Source organism: Hirundo rustica, chromosome 3, assembly GCF_015227805.2.
Source record: "Hirundo rustica isolate bHirRus1 chromosome 3, bHirRus1.pri.v3, whole genome shotgun sequence".
Classification (NCBI taxonomy): domain Eukaryota; kingdom Metazoa; phylum Chordata; class Aves; order Passeriformes; family Hirundinidae; genus Hirundo; species Hirundo rustica.
Window position 1 is genome coordinate 87,080,788 of NC_053452.1, and position 15,180 is coordinate 87,095,967.

Consider the following 15,180-nt stretch of genomic DNA (forward strand, 5'->3'; position numbering starts at 1 on the left):
ACAAAAATGGTAACTAACATCTGTGCCTTAGTGGGTACAGAAACACGAAATCAGTGAGTGTTCTAAATACTGCGTATTTGTGCAACTTCCCTTCCTGCTAAAATTACATTAATTCACCATCTGGAAGGAACACCATTTAGAACTATATGAGCATTTAAGTACCCACTTTGGATTAAATTTGTGGTTGTTGTAAATACCCCTGATTTAGCTTTGATTTGTTCTTTATTAAGCTTGCCAAATATGTAATAGTTAAATCAGAAGTAGTTTTGCTGTTTGAACTTAAAAAATGTAATAGGCAGATGGATTCAAAAAACAAGCCAAAAAATTGCTTTCTTTTTACAATCTGCATATTTATGACACTGCTTTAATATTGTCTCCATTTGCTACATTTTACTTTCAACCTCCTTCTGAAAGACTGCATAAACCACAACCAATCCATATTCTTAAAGCAATTTTAGGGATTTTTCAGGTATGCAAACTGCATGGATTTGGTTCAAAATCAATACTAGCAAATCAGCAGTGGAAAAATTATTATGAGTTTAGGAATTAGCTCTTAGGCTGTATGTTTACAGAAGACAAAAGATAAAGCTAAGAAAAATCTGCAACTCACAGATGGTGACATATATCTCTGTCTCTACTGAATAGAAAATGCAACTGCAGATGAAAAATACTGAGCCTGAGCCATGCACTTTCAAACTATGAACCTTGTTTTTTCCTAATTGCTGTGTTTAAAGCTTTTAGTAGTGTTTCTGCAAGAGCACCTCAGTGAGGTGTGCAGTCTGACAGCTACTGCAGAGATGATGACCACAGCAATTGACCTCATATAAAAAGGACAAGGGGAAACAACATGTTTTACAAGAAACTTACAGCGTTTGAAGAAGGATTTTTAAGGACCCAGTGTTATAGACCCATTAGAAGCCTTTCGGGTTTGCCTACACATTATATATGCATTTAAAAATATTATAAACTTAGTAAGTTCCAGGCTTACTGAATGCTTGCAAAAAACACATCTGGGAATGCACCATGACTACTTTTCCCTGCAGTCACCCTTTTGAAGCTGCTGAGAAATTTAGCTGCTGGCTCACTGTCTCTGAAATGCCATAAGAAGTAAGAATTCCTGTGCCAAGTCAAATCTGTAGCCCCTTTTAGCACAGTACAGTAGGGTATCTGTCTCTGGCAGAGACCAGAACAGGATGCTTCAGTAAAATAAATGTGGTTATCTAAACAGATATCATTTGGATGATTTTAAACCATGCCTTAAGTTAGAAAATCTCATTTTCTGCAATGTTGTAGGAGAACAAGGTCAGCTTTGAAAACAAACAAATTTCTATTGATCTAAGGAGTCTGTTACCAGATTTGGTAGAAATTCAAGAACAGATTAAAAATTCCAGCAGCTCTGAAAACAGAGAGTAAATTAATTGGGTATTGAATTCTCTCCCAGTCTAATTCTAGCTTTTTGTGACCAATATAATAATATACATTTATGAGTTCATGAACAGTCTTCAGCTGAAGCATTTTCTCCTCTAAAAGGACTACAGCTTGGTCTTTTTACAGGTCATGATAAACTTACATAATGGTACCTCTATGGAAACCAAAATGTAAAGTCACCATTAGAAAATGTATGTACAAGGCCAATTCAAAGCTAATAAGATAACAATATTGGAACTAGCAGAAGTGAGAAATGTCCTATATACATATACAAAATAAGACTGATAACTGTAATACAATTTCCAGCCAACAGAGAAATTACTGGAACAAGTATATGACAAATATCAGTAAGGGTGTGAATTGGAGTCAATGAGGGAAAGGTTAAATTAGAGGCAGTGTTTTTGATTGGAGGGGATGACAATGGTATTTCTTCTGGTGGTATGAATGAAAAATTGATAAAATAGGTAAAATGTACTACTAGCTGACACCAGCTACTCTTCTCAATGAAAAATTGCAAAGATCAGCTGGACCCCAACCAGAAGACTCTAGCAGCTCTGTGCAGGAGCCAAATGCCTACTGGAATTGCACCTAGTTGTACAGCATAAACTATGCTGCACATATGTGGCAATGGAAAATGCAGTCAGACTGCAATAATATTTTCAGGAGAGTAGGTTTTCAACTTTAAAAGATACCTTTTGGGGAAAATGTAATTTGTTATTTGCAATTCCATGGCCTTCATTAGAGTGAACCTGGCTTCAATGTCATATCAGGTTGAAATCTCCTACAGCAATACACATTATCTAATGTACTGGAAATACAGTACACAGCCCAACACTCTAACCAACAATGTGCAACCACGTTATAGATCAGTTATCTCTGCTGAGTAACAAAGCTTGGAAATACTCTAACTACTAAGAACTGTACTACATTTTCTTCACAGACCAGCCTTAACATCCAAGTTAACAACAGCTTCAAAGTCAGCTGTACAATGCCAACCTGGATATGTTGGGATAACTCTTCTAATTTAGCAAAGTATTTTCATAGCTCCAAACAATACACTTTTTTCAGTTTATGTCTCAGGTACTTTTAAATATTGTCACTGCTCTTTTCTCATTAATGGAATTCCAAAATTTCAAACTGGTATATTGCTAGAATTTAGTGTACCCTAAATTAAATCGATCTCCTAATACTCTTGTTCCTAACAGAATTCTCAGACTCTAGATATAAACAAACATCATCACCAGCTTCACTTTTTCAAGCAATAGGATTATTCCTGTCCTATTCAGGTATTTCCTTGCAATGCTAATACTAAGAGAGTTCAAGATTAGACAGACAGGCCCTGAGCTTAACAGGTAACACTGAGGTGAAGGTAAACCACTATTGCTATCATATCAAGATGCAGGATCCCTTGCAAAATGCTCATACTTCCGATTTCCTTTTCCCACAAGCATCAAAATACAAATGTTTTCCATCTTTCCATTGAAAACCTGGGATTATTTTATTGCTTACTGAATTTAAGAGATCCTTTGACATCAAGTACGAAAATAATAAATTTTTATGTAAGAAAGTTTTAGAAAAGTCACTTATGATATTACTCCCCTCAGCAAGAGAAATAAAAACAACTAATTAAACATCTGGTTTAATATGTATACTAGATCTTAATTTCAGATTTGTTTTACTTTTTTTTTTCCCCCATACAAGAAAGACACTATTCCTCTACCAGCTATGCATGACACCAGCTGACAGATATGACAAAACTTGCTGTTTTGACTTACTTTTGCTGAAGGATTTAATTTATGTCAGAAAATAGTAATTGGCAGTATCCCGTGGCATTCATTCCTTACCTGCACCAGTGATCAAGAAAACAGCATGACTCAAAAAGAATCTAAAAGTTTAGGTGATAAAGATTTTTTTGCACTTCAGATCAACAGGCAGACATATGGATGTAACAGAGAACATATTCCACAGATAGTTTCATGGATATTTATATTGCAAATTTGCCCGTATTCCACACAGGCTATGAGTGGTTTTATCAGTTTTTTTTTCAGATAGTGTTTCCATGAAGCTGGATTTGTTACAGTGATAAAAATTACAGCACTATTACAGAATCACAGAATCATTAAGGCTGGAAAAGACTTCCAGGATCATTGAGTCCAACTTTCACTAATAACCACCTTGTCAATTAGACCCGATAATTTATAAGTTACAAAAGCAGACAGGTCTCACATCTAACTGTAAAACAAAATATCCAAAAGAATGGTGAAGGGCAACAATATCTTCAAAAAATTACAGGATTTTAGTGGCAGCAATGTGGCACCTGAGTTTAATCTCAACTGGCTAAAAGAGTCTTAAGGGATGAAAGAGATACTATCCAAGGAAACTGGCTGTTCATCCTAGAAAAGCAAATACCTGCTTAGAGACATGGATGTGTACTACAGGAGGACTATATTAAGTTATTTATAACTATTTAGGAAACCAAAAACAATGGGAATCACATTAGTAGTATTTATAGCAAGTATTCATGTTGTCAGATGGATTTTGAATAATGTCCCAGGCTGGAAACATGGCATTGTAGATCTTGGCTCAGATTACTGGAGAGATAAACTGGGAGATGTGCAGAACAGTCAGACACATTCACAGTTCCTGTCTTTAAACTTGGTTCTCAATGAGATTGCTGAGCCAGTTAGGACAAGTGAGAGAAGAGGAAACTGAAACTTTCTAGGTATATCATCACTGCAGCCTAGTCTCCAAACCAGGTCTGGCTTCCCCTCTGTCATGCTACTTTTTTCTAGCAAGAACTTTCTGTACAGCTAAGAAAACACAAGTTACCAACAGCATGCAAAAGTTTTCTGTGACACCTACTTTTCTGATTTTGATCAAAATACATTCAAATATGTTTCTACCATTTGTTCAAAATAAAATGTTCAGTCATCATCTTCAAGTTCTTGTGAGGATGGAAACCCTCACTCCCCCAGGCACAGACAACACCTGCCAGAAGGCAATGCCACTAGCTCTAAGGGTTTTCAGGCTGTTTTTATACAGAACTGCAGATTACATCAAAGTAAGTAGAGTAGATTAACTTGATTATTGCAGAAAAATCAGATGTTACATTTCTGCTTGAAGAAAAAGTTAGAGAGACACTGATAGAAACCAAGAGTCAATGATACACAGTCATTGCGTATCAATTAAGGATTGATACCTCCATGCAGAGTGATAACTGAGATCAAAGCATTTTATGTAAGTCGTTAAAAAGGAATTATGTGTGGATTCAAAAAATACAATGTTATACTGCCATGTGCAGTTTTACTTCTGTCTTAATGTTTTAATCACAGTTCCTATAATAATAATAATCTACCGTTAACTGATACATTGCAACAGTTCAGTAAATATTTAAAAATATAAATGTTCAGTATTTTTCACTTTCACAGTGCCACTGTGTTAAATAAGTCCCAGAGTTAATCAGATACTTGGTATACCTTACTCTTTCTAAAAGGCTGATGGAACAAGATCTCATGTAGTAAAGAAGATCATGTAAGACCAACACAGAAATGTCACCAGAGCTATGGAAAGAAACACAGATGTGTTTTTTCCATGCCGTCAGCATATATGTATGCATGAGAGAAGTATACAGTTCACCTTTACAGACAGACAGGCTACAAGAGAATACCTCTTCAAATACCTAAATTTAGTTTCAGCTTAGTACATAGTGTATGTTCTCACATGAAGGACATCCACTATTACTTAAAAATAACCTGATTTACCCAGCATTAAATTATAGTTACCTAAAACAGGAAAAATATTTTTCATGATTACAGTGTGCATAGAAAGCCAGGTGATGTAGAAAGTATCATAATTTTGTAGTCTGTGCTAATGCATTTTCAGTAGCCTCAGCTAGACTGCCATAGTGTTTTTGTGTTAGACTCTGGCCCTTTTATTCTTTTGGAAAAAGTGCTTAAAAAATTGTTGCTGAATGTTTTTTTCAAATCCTGTATCTGGATTCTAGTCCCAGTGTCAGTCATTCCCCATCTGGGAGATGCTCTCTGCCTTCAACAGCAATGCTTTGCAACTGGAGAGCCAAGAGAATCCAGCATTAAAACTTAAAGCCAGGGACACTCCCATCAAGATCAAGAGGGAGAGGGACAGAAAGAGGGTATAAAGCAAACAGCTTGCTTTATTACTGTGGATTTTTAAATCTTGCTTTTTTGAAATCGTGCTGGTTGTCTATTTTAGTATTTCATTGAAAAAAAAACAACTGATTTTTTGTCCTCTCATGTTGGTTTTATATACACAAAAATAAATAAAAAAAATTAAAAATAGGAAAAGTATGGTTTACTTTATAGTCATGCCTATAGTGTAGGCTCAGGTTCAGACTTGAATGTGAACTCAGTCATCAGGATTATCCAGTATTTTTAGACACAGATTTATCCTACCTTAAATATAGTTCAGTCCAATTAACTAAGTAGGCAGTGAAATCTGGCAGTGAAAAAAAAAAGTTTTGATTCTATCACAAGAGACACATGACACAGTGAGTGACACATCCAGGAATGGCTACTAGCTTGTGAATTTTCTGTTTCAGAAACCAAAGCTACCAAACCATAGCTTTAGCCTGCGTCCAAAAAAATCTTCTCCAGCAGACAATCTAACAAAGAATGATTTTCATCTATATTATGTTTAATCCCCAGGTTTGTTTCAGTTTATCTCCTGAGTCATGAGCAGAAAAATCACGGAATTTACCAGATCCTCATTCACAGCCCTCCTTACATGAAGCCCTAAGAACTCCTATGTCACATCTCTTCTACCCCTATAGTCTTGTGGATGTTAAATCTCTAGGCGTACACAATTTCCAAATCCATCACTCTTCTTAAATAAGGTCTGAATTACATTTCTTAACCATCCACTCAGAAGTTTGTAACTTGACTGTTTAATTATTGTTCCGTTTACCTCTTTTCCAGGAAGGCCTTCTGGTCCTGGTTCTCCTTTATCTCCTTTTTCACCCTAAAAGAATGAATATTTATTTTATTATATTTACTCATGGCAAACATTAACCCAAAACATTTTTTAACAGGAAAAATATTTTACCATTCCGGTCTGTTCTGCATGAACATTGCTGGATGCAAAGAAAAACTATTTCTTACATTGCAACAGAAATTCTTTTCAAATAAACGTCCCCGAAAAATGGCTAGCACTCTGATAGGGACAGTTCTCTGTACTTCATAGTGTCACTGAACATCCACAAAAGCTCACCAAAGAACATTCTTGTTTCTTTCTGTGTTTCAAGAACAAGGTAGTGAAACAGAAATTTACATCAGTGAACAGTTTTGTTCTTGAAAATCCTAATCTTAGTATTACATATTTTCTTTTTCTTTTTATTCTGAGATTCAGTTTTGTTATCAGATGCTTAAAGTAACTGTTTATTTATAAAGTCCTCAGTATTACCATTTTTCTTTGACCTATACTGGCATATAGTTCACTATTAGCATTTTAAAAAATGGAAACAACTTTTGTTCTGAAAGTTTTCGTACAAGTATGAATATGAACAACATTATTAATCAGAAGGAAAAAAAAATGGTGGGAAGGTTCCTTCAGAATTAACTATAGCTGGTTCCTGAGTTTGCTCATGAAACACTGACTACAGAACACAATAATCTTTGTAGAATACATGAAAGAATTCAGTTCCATGTTAACTCTATCTACCATGCTATTCTAATTAAGACATATTTCATCAAAGTGAATAAAATACAGCCGCTAAAGAAGCATAATTTAAGAGAAAATACCATCCAGAAGCAACAAGCCTAAAGAGCTCTATAATTGCATCTCTGTCCCTCAAATGAAGTTTGTCAAATCAAAATAAGCAATCATAAAGTAATGCAATTCTGATGGAAGTATGAGGATTGAGTTAATTAGAGTCCAAGCTCTTCATATAAACCAAAGAAAACAAAGAGCTCTTCAATGAACTTCCATTATCTCCAGGGAAGTACATTTGTCTGAGCAGAACCTATTCATTATACCAACATCATCTTGATAATTCTGTTAGGTAAATGGCATTGAACTGAGATCATTCAGCTAACTCCATTTGTGACACAGTCCTGATTCAGAGCTATTTCTCCCGTGGCAAAGACAGAGGGCATTTCATCTAATAATCAGTTTTGCAAAATGAGGTTGTATGAGTTTTGTCAAACAACTGAAGCCTACTAACAAATTAGCAGCAGCAAACTGTGAATTTAATAATCCCACTCCCAAGATGGTTTTGCTGGTTCATTTGTTCCATTTTAATACATCTTGTTGATAAGAAACTTAATGCTACACATTAGCTTGAATCATACAGGTCAGGTTTTCCCTCAAGTATTCCCTTTCTTACTGGCCAAAAAAACCCCCCACCAGATAAATCTGCACATTTACTACAAAGTTCAAATGACACCAAAGAGTTATAGGAATTTAACACCTATTATTTTAGTATGTTTAAACTGTAGAGTCCTCTTTGTTCTACAGATTAAGACACCGGTTGAGATAGTAATTTTATTTCACTGTCAATTTAAAAAAAAAACCCAGCTGAAATCCCAGGCGTACTGTTCTTTTTAAATAGCTCACTTAAACTTTTAGAACTGCAAAAATGACATTTTACTTTTCATCACTGTGACATACTGAACATTTAATACTCTTTCAGGTATTTCATCTAGTATCACTTACGCTGCTACAAACTTGCAACAGTTATAAAGGTACATACATATATTGGACATAATATCTCCTCATCTGAATGTATTTCTAGAAGATTTGCAAATAGTTCCAATTTATGGAGCTGTTTTTTTCTTCTATGGCTTGTGTACCTTCTTTAACACTTTAAGAAAAATGATGCAAATATGTACAGATTTGCTTCAGAAATTATAGCATCCTGTAAATGCCTTGATGTATAGGTGGAAACCAGAGGTAAAAGTATCTTGTCATCATTTGTTATGCAACATCTACACTGCCATAAAAAGCTAAACAGGGAGCCTAACTATAAGATGCCTGTCCCCTCACCCTCAGTTATCATTTGCTTTGCTGTGAGATGAGCAGTACGTGTTGGTGAATGTGCCTTTTCCTCTCCAGCAGTCAGATAGTAACTTCCAAATGCTGCCAGGCAGCTCCAGACACATACAAGTGTGGCTGGTGAATGCAGGGGAGAAAGAACCCCCCCATTCCTTATGGTTTACACAATATTTGGATTTAAGATGTTTCTTGGTTTCTTTGACATAATGACAGAAAGCACCACCTTTAATTGAGCCTTGGACCTCTGCAGAGCCCCTGGCTTTCTGCCAGGTGTGAGACTTTACTATGAACATATTCCTATTTTTTAATGGAGTACACAACTTGTACTTGCCAAGCCTGTCATATGGAATGTCCATGTTCTCTGTGAAGCCAGAATTCAAACCAAACAGAGGTCCAATTTTTACAATTTATTCTCACAAGAACTGAGCCAAGTTGTGCTCATTTCTGTCTTTATGAAGCACACTATACTGCATAATTAACAGCTTCAAATCTAGCCAATCTGCAGTGTCGCCAAAGCCACTCTGCAGTGTAGAGGAGGCTGTTAATAATCACCATTGTGGCTTTGTGGCAATGTACCTTACAGATTGACAAAAAGAGAGAAAAATGTGTTAATGTCATATGATGTGCTCCTGCCTGCTTATACCGCATTCAGATGAGAAAATTAAAGACTACTTATTGCAAAAACAGGATGACAAAACTCTGAAAGCATCAAGCCCTTTTTATTAGTTAACTAAAACTAACCTGATGTTACACTGAATTATTTGTATTTCTTCGGTTCAATTCTCCATTCCATTACCCTGATGGAACAAGCTGATGGGGTTGCTCCAGAATAACTGCTGGGAGGGATTCAGTCTGCTGTGTGTAACAGTGGCTGCACTGAATTCAGTGATAGCATTCTTTAATTAGGGCCAGGGGTACAGCCACAGCCTCTGCAACATGAGAGTACCAGCCTCTGACTCACTTGTCCACTTTAAGATTGCCTCATTTTACTTGCACAGTATTTCCCCCATGTTAGAATGGCAAAGTAAGATATCTGGAAATAAAATACATTAAGACCTGAAAATTGAACACAAAAGATAAAGATTTTTCTGCAACACTGCTCTGTTAATGATACAAATCAGCAATTTCTGATGTCAGTTTTTGGAAGAATTTTAAAGCGACATTGTTAACGCTGAATTACTCTCCAAAGCACACAAGTTATACAATTCCATTAAGTCAGTGTGGACACCTTATAATTTTAAACCTCTGAAACTCCACAATTATACCTACATATCTTTAAGACACTTACGACTTGTTATTTTGTTAATACTTTTTTCCCCATTATGTTACAGGTCAGTCTTAGCAGAGTGCTCTACATAAATTATATTTCTTGTGACCACTTCTCCATAGTTTCTTTCAAACTGTTCTCAGCTCATACTAATGCTTATTGATTTTTGCGTAAGTTATGAATTAAAAAAATCTACATCTTCAGTTAAAAAACCCTAACCTTTGTTTCTTCCTGATTATCTGATAGATGTCTGAAGAGCTGGGGTTATGAAGAGCTCCACCCCAATAATATGCTTACTGTCCAACCTGTAAATCTTCCAAAGAATATGGGATAGCGTGCTTTAGGAAAACGGCAATACACAGGGTGAAGCACCTCAGGACTACTGAGAGACTGTACCATTTAAAAGGAGTGGAAAGCAAGGCAAACTAATGATTTTGTCTCGGTTCAGACTGGGAGGTACTGTGGAAGGAAAAATAAGAGTGATGCATGAAGCTCATTTCCAAACAGGCTGTAACCTTGTAGAACATAAGAGTATTTCCTAAGCAGGGTCAGAAAGAGACGGCATAATACATTGCAGAAATACACTCCTATTATAGAAAACAAAAAACAACAGAAATGATGAGGAAGGATGTCACCTCAAAACCTCTGTCTTCCCAAGCTATGAGTTTTGGGTACTCAGACAAAGGAATAGATCACAAAGCTTTATAGAGATCAGACAGTTTAGTAGACACACTGATCAAGAAATAATGACCAACAACCTGCTGATTCCAAACTGAGCCTTTGCTGTATTGTGGAAGAGTCCTGAACAAGTGTTGTGTCTGAACATATTGGATATTATGTAAGAAGAAAGATCTTTCCTTCCTGCTTTTTTTACATAGACTGAGCAATACTGAAAATACTCACTATGGCTAGTTACTGCTTGGTGTCCTGTGTCACACTCCTAAGCAAGCTCTTAGCATTTCTAACCAGAGAGGCCATATAAAGGCAAATTACCACCTCAGCTAAAGGCAAGACCTTAGGCACAGAACAATCTGAATCTAGGCCAGCCTACGGCTACAAAGCTGCACCAATGAACTGCCTCATTCTGTCCTCAGGAATAAGGCAGCCATCCATTTTCACTTTGTAGGAAAAACTTAAAATGCAAAATTATTTGGATCAATTAGAACAGCAACCAAAAAAAAAAACAACCCAACAAAACCCAACTCAAACCCCAAGTCCAAAAAAATTTCTGTGTAGTGCACTCCAAATGGAGAAATACAGTGCACAAACAAGAATAACCCCTGCAGCATTACTGCAGAAGAGGATCTGGGTATTGTTATGGATCACGTAGTGCACAGAAACCTGTAACACAAAGACATTTTTAAAAGGCTAAACTCCATTCTCCATTTGTCAAATGCAAGCTGAAAAAAACCCCCAATTATTCTAGATTACTTGTCACAGATGAGAACAGTGCAAAATAACAGCTCGTTCAGGGCATCATATTTTTCTGCTCTTTTCCAAACTAGAATGATAGAAAGTGTGAAAAAAAAAGTCAGGAGGAAAGAATGGACACAGGACATGCTGATGGATCTCAAGAATGGGGAAAAAATGCTATAAATGGGACATCAAGGTTTCCATACTGGTAATACAAATAACAGATTTCATTTGTAGCCAAATGGGACATGGAGGGTGGAATTTGTGTTAAAAAGGCAGAGAAGTACTGTAATGACCTAAGATTAGAACAAATTTGCCTTAAAATTGTTAGAATAATTTTTCATGAGAATGCTCTAAGCAGGCTTGATGATACTCCATTGTATGCATGTCTTCCTGTGGGTGAGGCAGATAGAACCCTGAACCCTATTTCGGGATAACATTTCCTCCCAACTGCTCCTGGGTCCTGCTATGATTGCTCTCTCTTGAAAAATGTGTCAAAGTCACATGTCAAAAGAGTTTTAGCTTTTCTTAGGATGATGTCCCTGCTGAGTAAAGATTACATTGTTTACAGGTGCAAGTCTTAAGGAGTCAAAACTCTCTCATTTAACAATGTCTCTTTTTTCATGAAGGTGTTGAAAGATAGACACATTAATATAAATGCCAACAATATACAGAGTAACAATATGACTGAGATGTAAGCCTTAAATAATGTCCAATTCTATTATTTCACATCTAGAAAATGCCACAGCAAGACTATTAGCAATGCCTGATTGAAAACACAAGTGAAGAGTCCTGTGATCTCTTAATGTGTTCCTTACTGAATCTCATCTTGGTTATTATCTTTGGTGTAATTCTATCCTGTGGAAATCTAAGAGATTGCCTAAAATCCCCTAGTGCTGACCAGACCCAAAGATCATTAATGAAACAAATAATAAAAGGGATTAAGATGTGGTGTAGTAAGTGGAAAAGATAAGATACACAGAACATATTTTCATCTAAGAGACTTGTTAAGGTAAAGGTAAAATAAACATAAAGACAAAACCTCATCCTTCTGGGTAATAGATACTAGCCAGCATAAGAAGAAAAAAAATACTGAGATTTTGGCTGACTCTTGCTTGCTACAGTGTATGGAAATCTAATCACAATCTCACATTTAGTTTGTTTTTCAATAATAAATGTCCCAACTTAAATAATTAATGTCCTAATCAGGCTTAAGATGCTCATAGAGGCTTTTCTTTCTGCCACATGAAATTTAGACTTTGTGTCCTTGCTTTGTATGCTATCCTGCCATGGCTCGTGCTGTCACAACAATTTCAATTTTTTCTTTTCCTTTAGATCTTTCAATGTCAAGGAAAAAATACTATCAAAATCAACAATCAAAACTCCACTCTTTAGGGTAATTATTTGATCATCTATTCCCAGACCTAGCTTGAAAGAAAAATTCTTAACCAAACATTAAAGTTTTACTCATAGAAACAAGAAAAATAGTACAACCTAAAGCATTAGCTATCTGAAAGCAGAGTTTCAGTCTCCTAGATAATATGTATTCGTAACATTCATTTGAATATACTAATACTCTCTTCAGAAAGTATCATCAGTCAAGCAAAATGTGTTTATAAGGAAGAGTCACTATGCTTCTTCATGGTGATCTTCGTTTTCAAATCCTACTTGGTATTTCTGTGCAAAGGCTTTAGTGGGTGCAAACAGCTGTCTAATATAACTCCCCAGAAAGTCCCATAATATATTTTAAAAACTAAAAAAAGCCCATCATTCTGAAGAGCAATAGATATTCTATTCTTTACTCTCTCCATCTAGCTGAATTCTACAATAAATTCTACACACAGAATACCATTCAGTTTAAAAATGGGTATACTGCATATAATTTATTGTGCTATACCTTTCCTCATAAGCCAAAAAGAAAAGGCTTTCCAAACTATAAGGACTCCTGAATTCAGTCACACTACTCATATATGCATCTTTCCATGCAGAGGCCATGCAGGGAACACTCATAGTCCAGTTTTCCTCTCTTTCTGCAGTGTCTCTGGCTAATCTCATCTGCAAATATAGAATCAACAATCATTTCTGTGAGTCATCAGTTACATTCAGACTTGACTCCTTGCCAAGAGCATGTCTTAACTTTCCAGTATCTCATATCTAATCTATGTCTGAATTGTTTTAAATATTTCTTTCAACATTTTTAACTGGAGAAACTTCATCTTTTTGTCACTGTAAAAGTCACTGATTCTGTTGAATCAGCAAGAACTGGAATTATCTTGAAGTGAGTCTCTCAGACACAATCCACATCAAGACCATTGACGAAATGTTTTTCATCCCTTTACACAGCTTCTGCTTTGATCCAGGCTATTTTCACAAGTAATTCCTCATCCTGCTCTCACCTATCCATTAGGATTGTCATAGATTAAAACTCTAGTCATCATTTATCTTCTCCTTTGAAGGTTCTCATACACACACATTTAAATACTAGGACATCTAAGTGTAAAACTCAGTGCACAGCTTGGCATTGCTAGGCTTACACAAGGCCATTCCATTTATTTCCATACAAAATCCACTCCCTTCAATCCAATTTTTGTCTAGCTTTATGAACACAAAATCTGCACAATTGGTGTAGCATCATTTTGTGTACTGTTCATTTTTTAATTACCCAGTCATGTCTGGTTGTTCTGCAGGTATCTATCTCCTGTCTTAATTCTTACATTTTAGTTATAATAACCCTTGGATTAAATAAAAGGTCCACCCTGTCTTTGTACATTGCCTAATGCAACGGAATCATAATACATCTCAACTTGCAAAAATCCCTGGGCTGTTATAGAGTTTTGTTCTCATATCGTTCAACAACAAAACTAACAGCTGAATTTGGCTCTATGTTTCCCCTCACTGATACTTCAGTTCTGAACATAAGTATCTTGTGTATCTATCAATAGATTAGAACCTCAAAAGAAAAAAACTGTCTCATTTAATGAGCAGATTATTTTTCAATTTCTTAAGTAAATACTAGAAATGGATTTGACTTGCAGCTACAACTGTTTAAAATTCTATCTGCCTTTTAGTGGGGAGGTTTCTGTTTATACCAGGTTGGTGTTAGTGTTGAATGAAGATTTTTTCCGTAGGAGGAATAAACTAGTTTCTTTTCAGGCCTTATCTCCCAAGGCAACCGAAAGCCAATCTGTTCTTGACATCAGCTGACAAATAGTATTGCTTTCACAGAACATAGTATTTTTTAGACACACATGCTTTCGTAGTTTTGGCAGGGTATTGCTATTGTTATTTATACCCTAAAAGATGTTCTGCAGATGGTTAAAGACACGTCAAGTGTTTGCACAAGCTGATGGACTGCTACTTCTTTTCTGCCAAAGGCTGCACTTCTAGCTTTATTTCTGTCACATGACAACCAGAATAATAGCCTTCTCTGTAGCTGTAGCTATTAATCATGTTCATCAGGCCCACACAGACAGCAGTATCAGTTATCTCTATTTTCTTAGACTACAGTAAGTATTTTATTAAGGTCATAGAAATTCATACTTTATACCAGGAAACTGGTGTTTCAATAAAGCTCTCAAAAACCCTGGTACAGTTTGAAGACATGGTATGTCCAATCTCCTAATGGATATTTATCTGAGGTGGAGATTTGATCTGTGTTCAAAATACACCTACCTTGCTCAGTCAGACCTCACTAAGACCAGTTCAAAATATAATTAGAAAAGTAGGAAATTTCTGCCTTTTGCACAAAAGTTAGCAAAGAGAGATTTAATTCCCCTTTTGAGGATCAAAAATAAATCTCCCATTCCTGGCAGCTGTCTATACAATCAGCCCATATAAGTTCTATGGGTACCATCCACGGAAACAATTACATTTCTCCTCTAGCTGAACCACAGTGCAGTGAAGAGTGGGTCTAGAATAAATAGGTGGGACAATATTCTGCAGCCTACTGAATGGGAGGAATTACCTTTAGAACGGTCATCCTGGGAAATCTGAACTGTATCTACTGCCCAGCTACCAACAACAGGAGTTTAACTTATTGCTAGCCT

At 36.0% G+C, this 15,180-nt stretch overlaps 1 protein-coding gene across 12 annotated transcripts in view; it reads right to left on the reverse strand.

The window, feature by feature from the left end:
• COL19A1 (collagen type XIX alpha 1 chain) overlaps positions 1 to 15,180 on the reverse strand; it is a 188,530-nt gene that overhangs the window by 95,494 nt on the left and 77,856 nt on the right. For 11 of the 12 annotated variants that reach the window (XM_040060807.2, XM_040060803.2, XM_040060804.2 and 8 more), the window contains one exon: positions 6,370 to 6,423. The exons of the other annotated variant lie outside the window; for it this stretch is intronic. In XM_040060807.2, the coding sequence (XP_039916741.1) occupies positions 6,370 to 6,423 (54 nt within the window). The remainder of the gene's footprint in view (positions 1 to 6,369; positions 6,424 to 15,180) is intronic. 12 annotated transcript variants of the gene reach the window in all.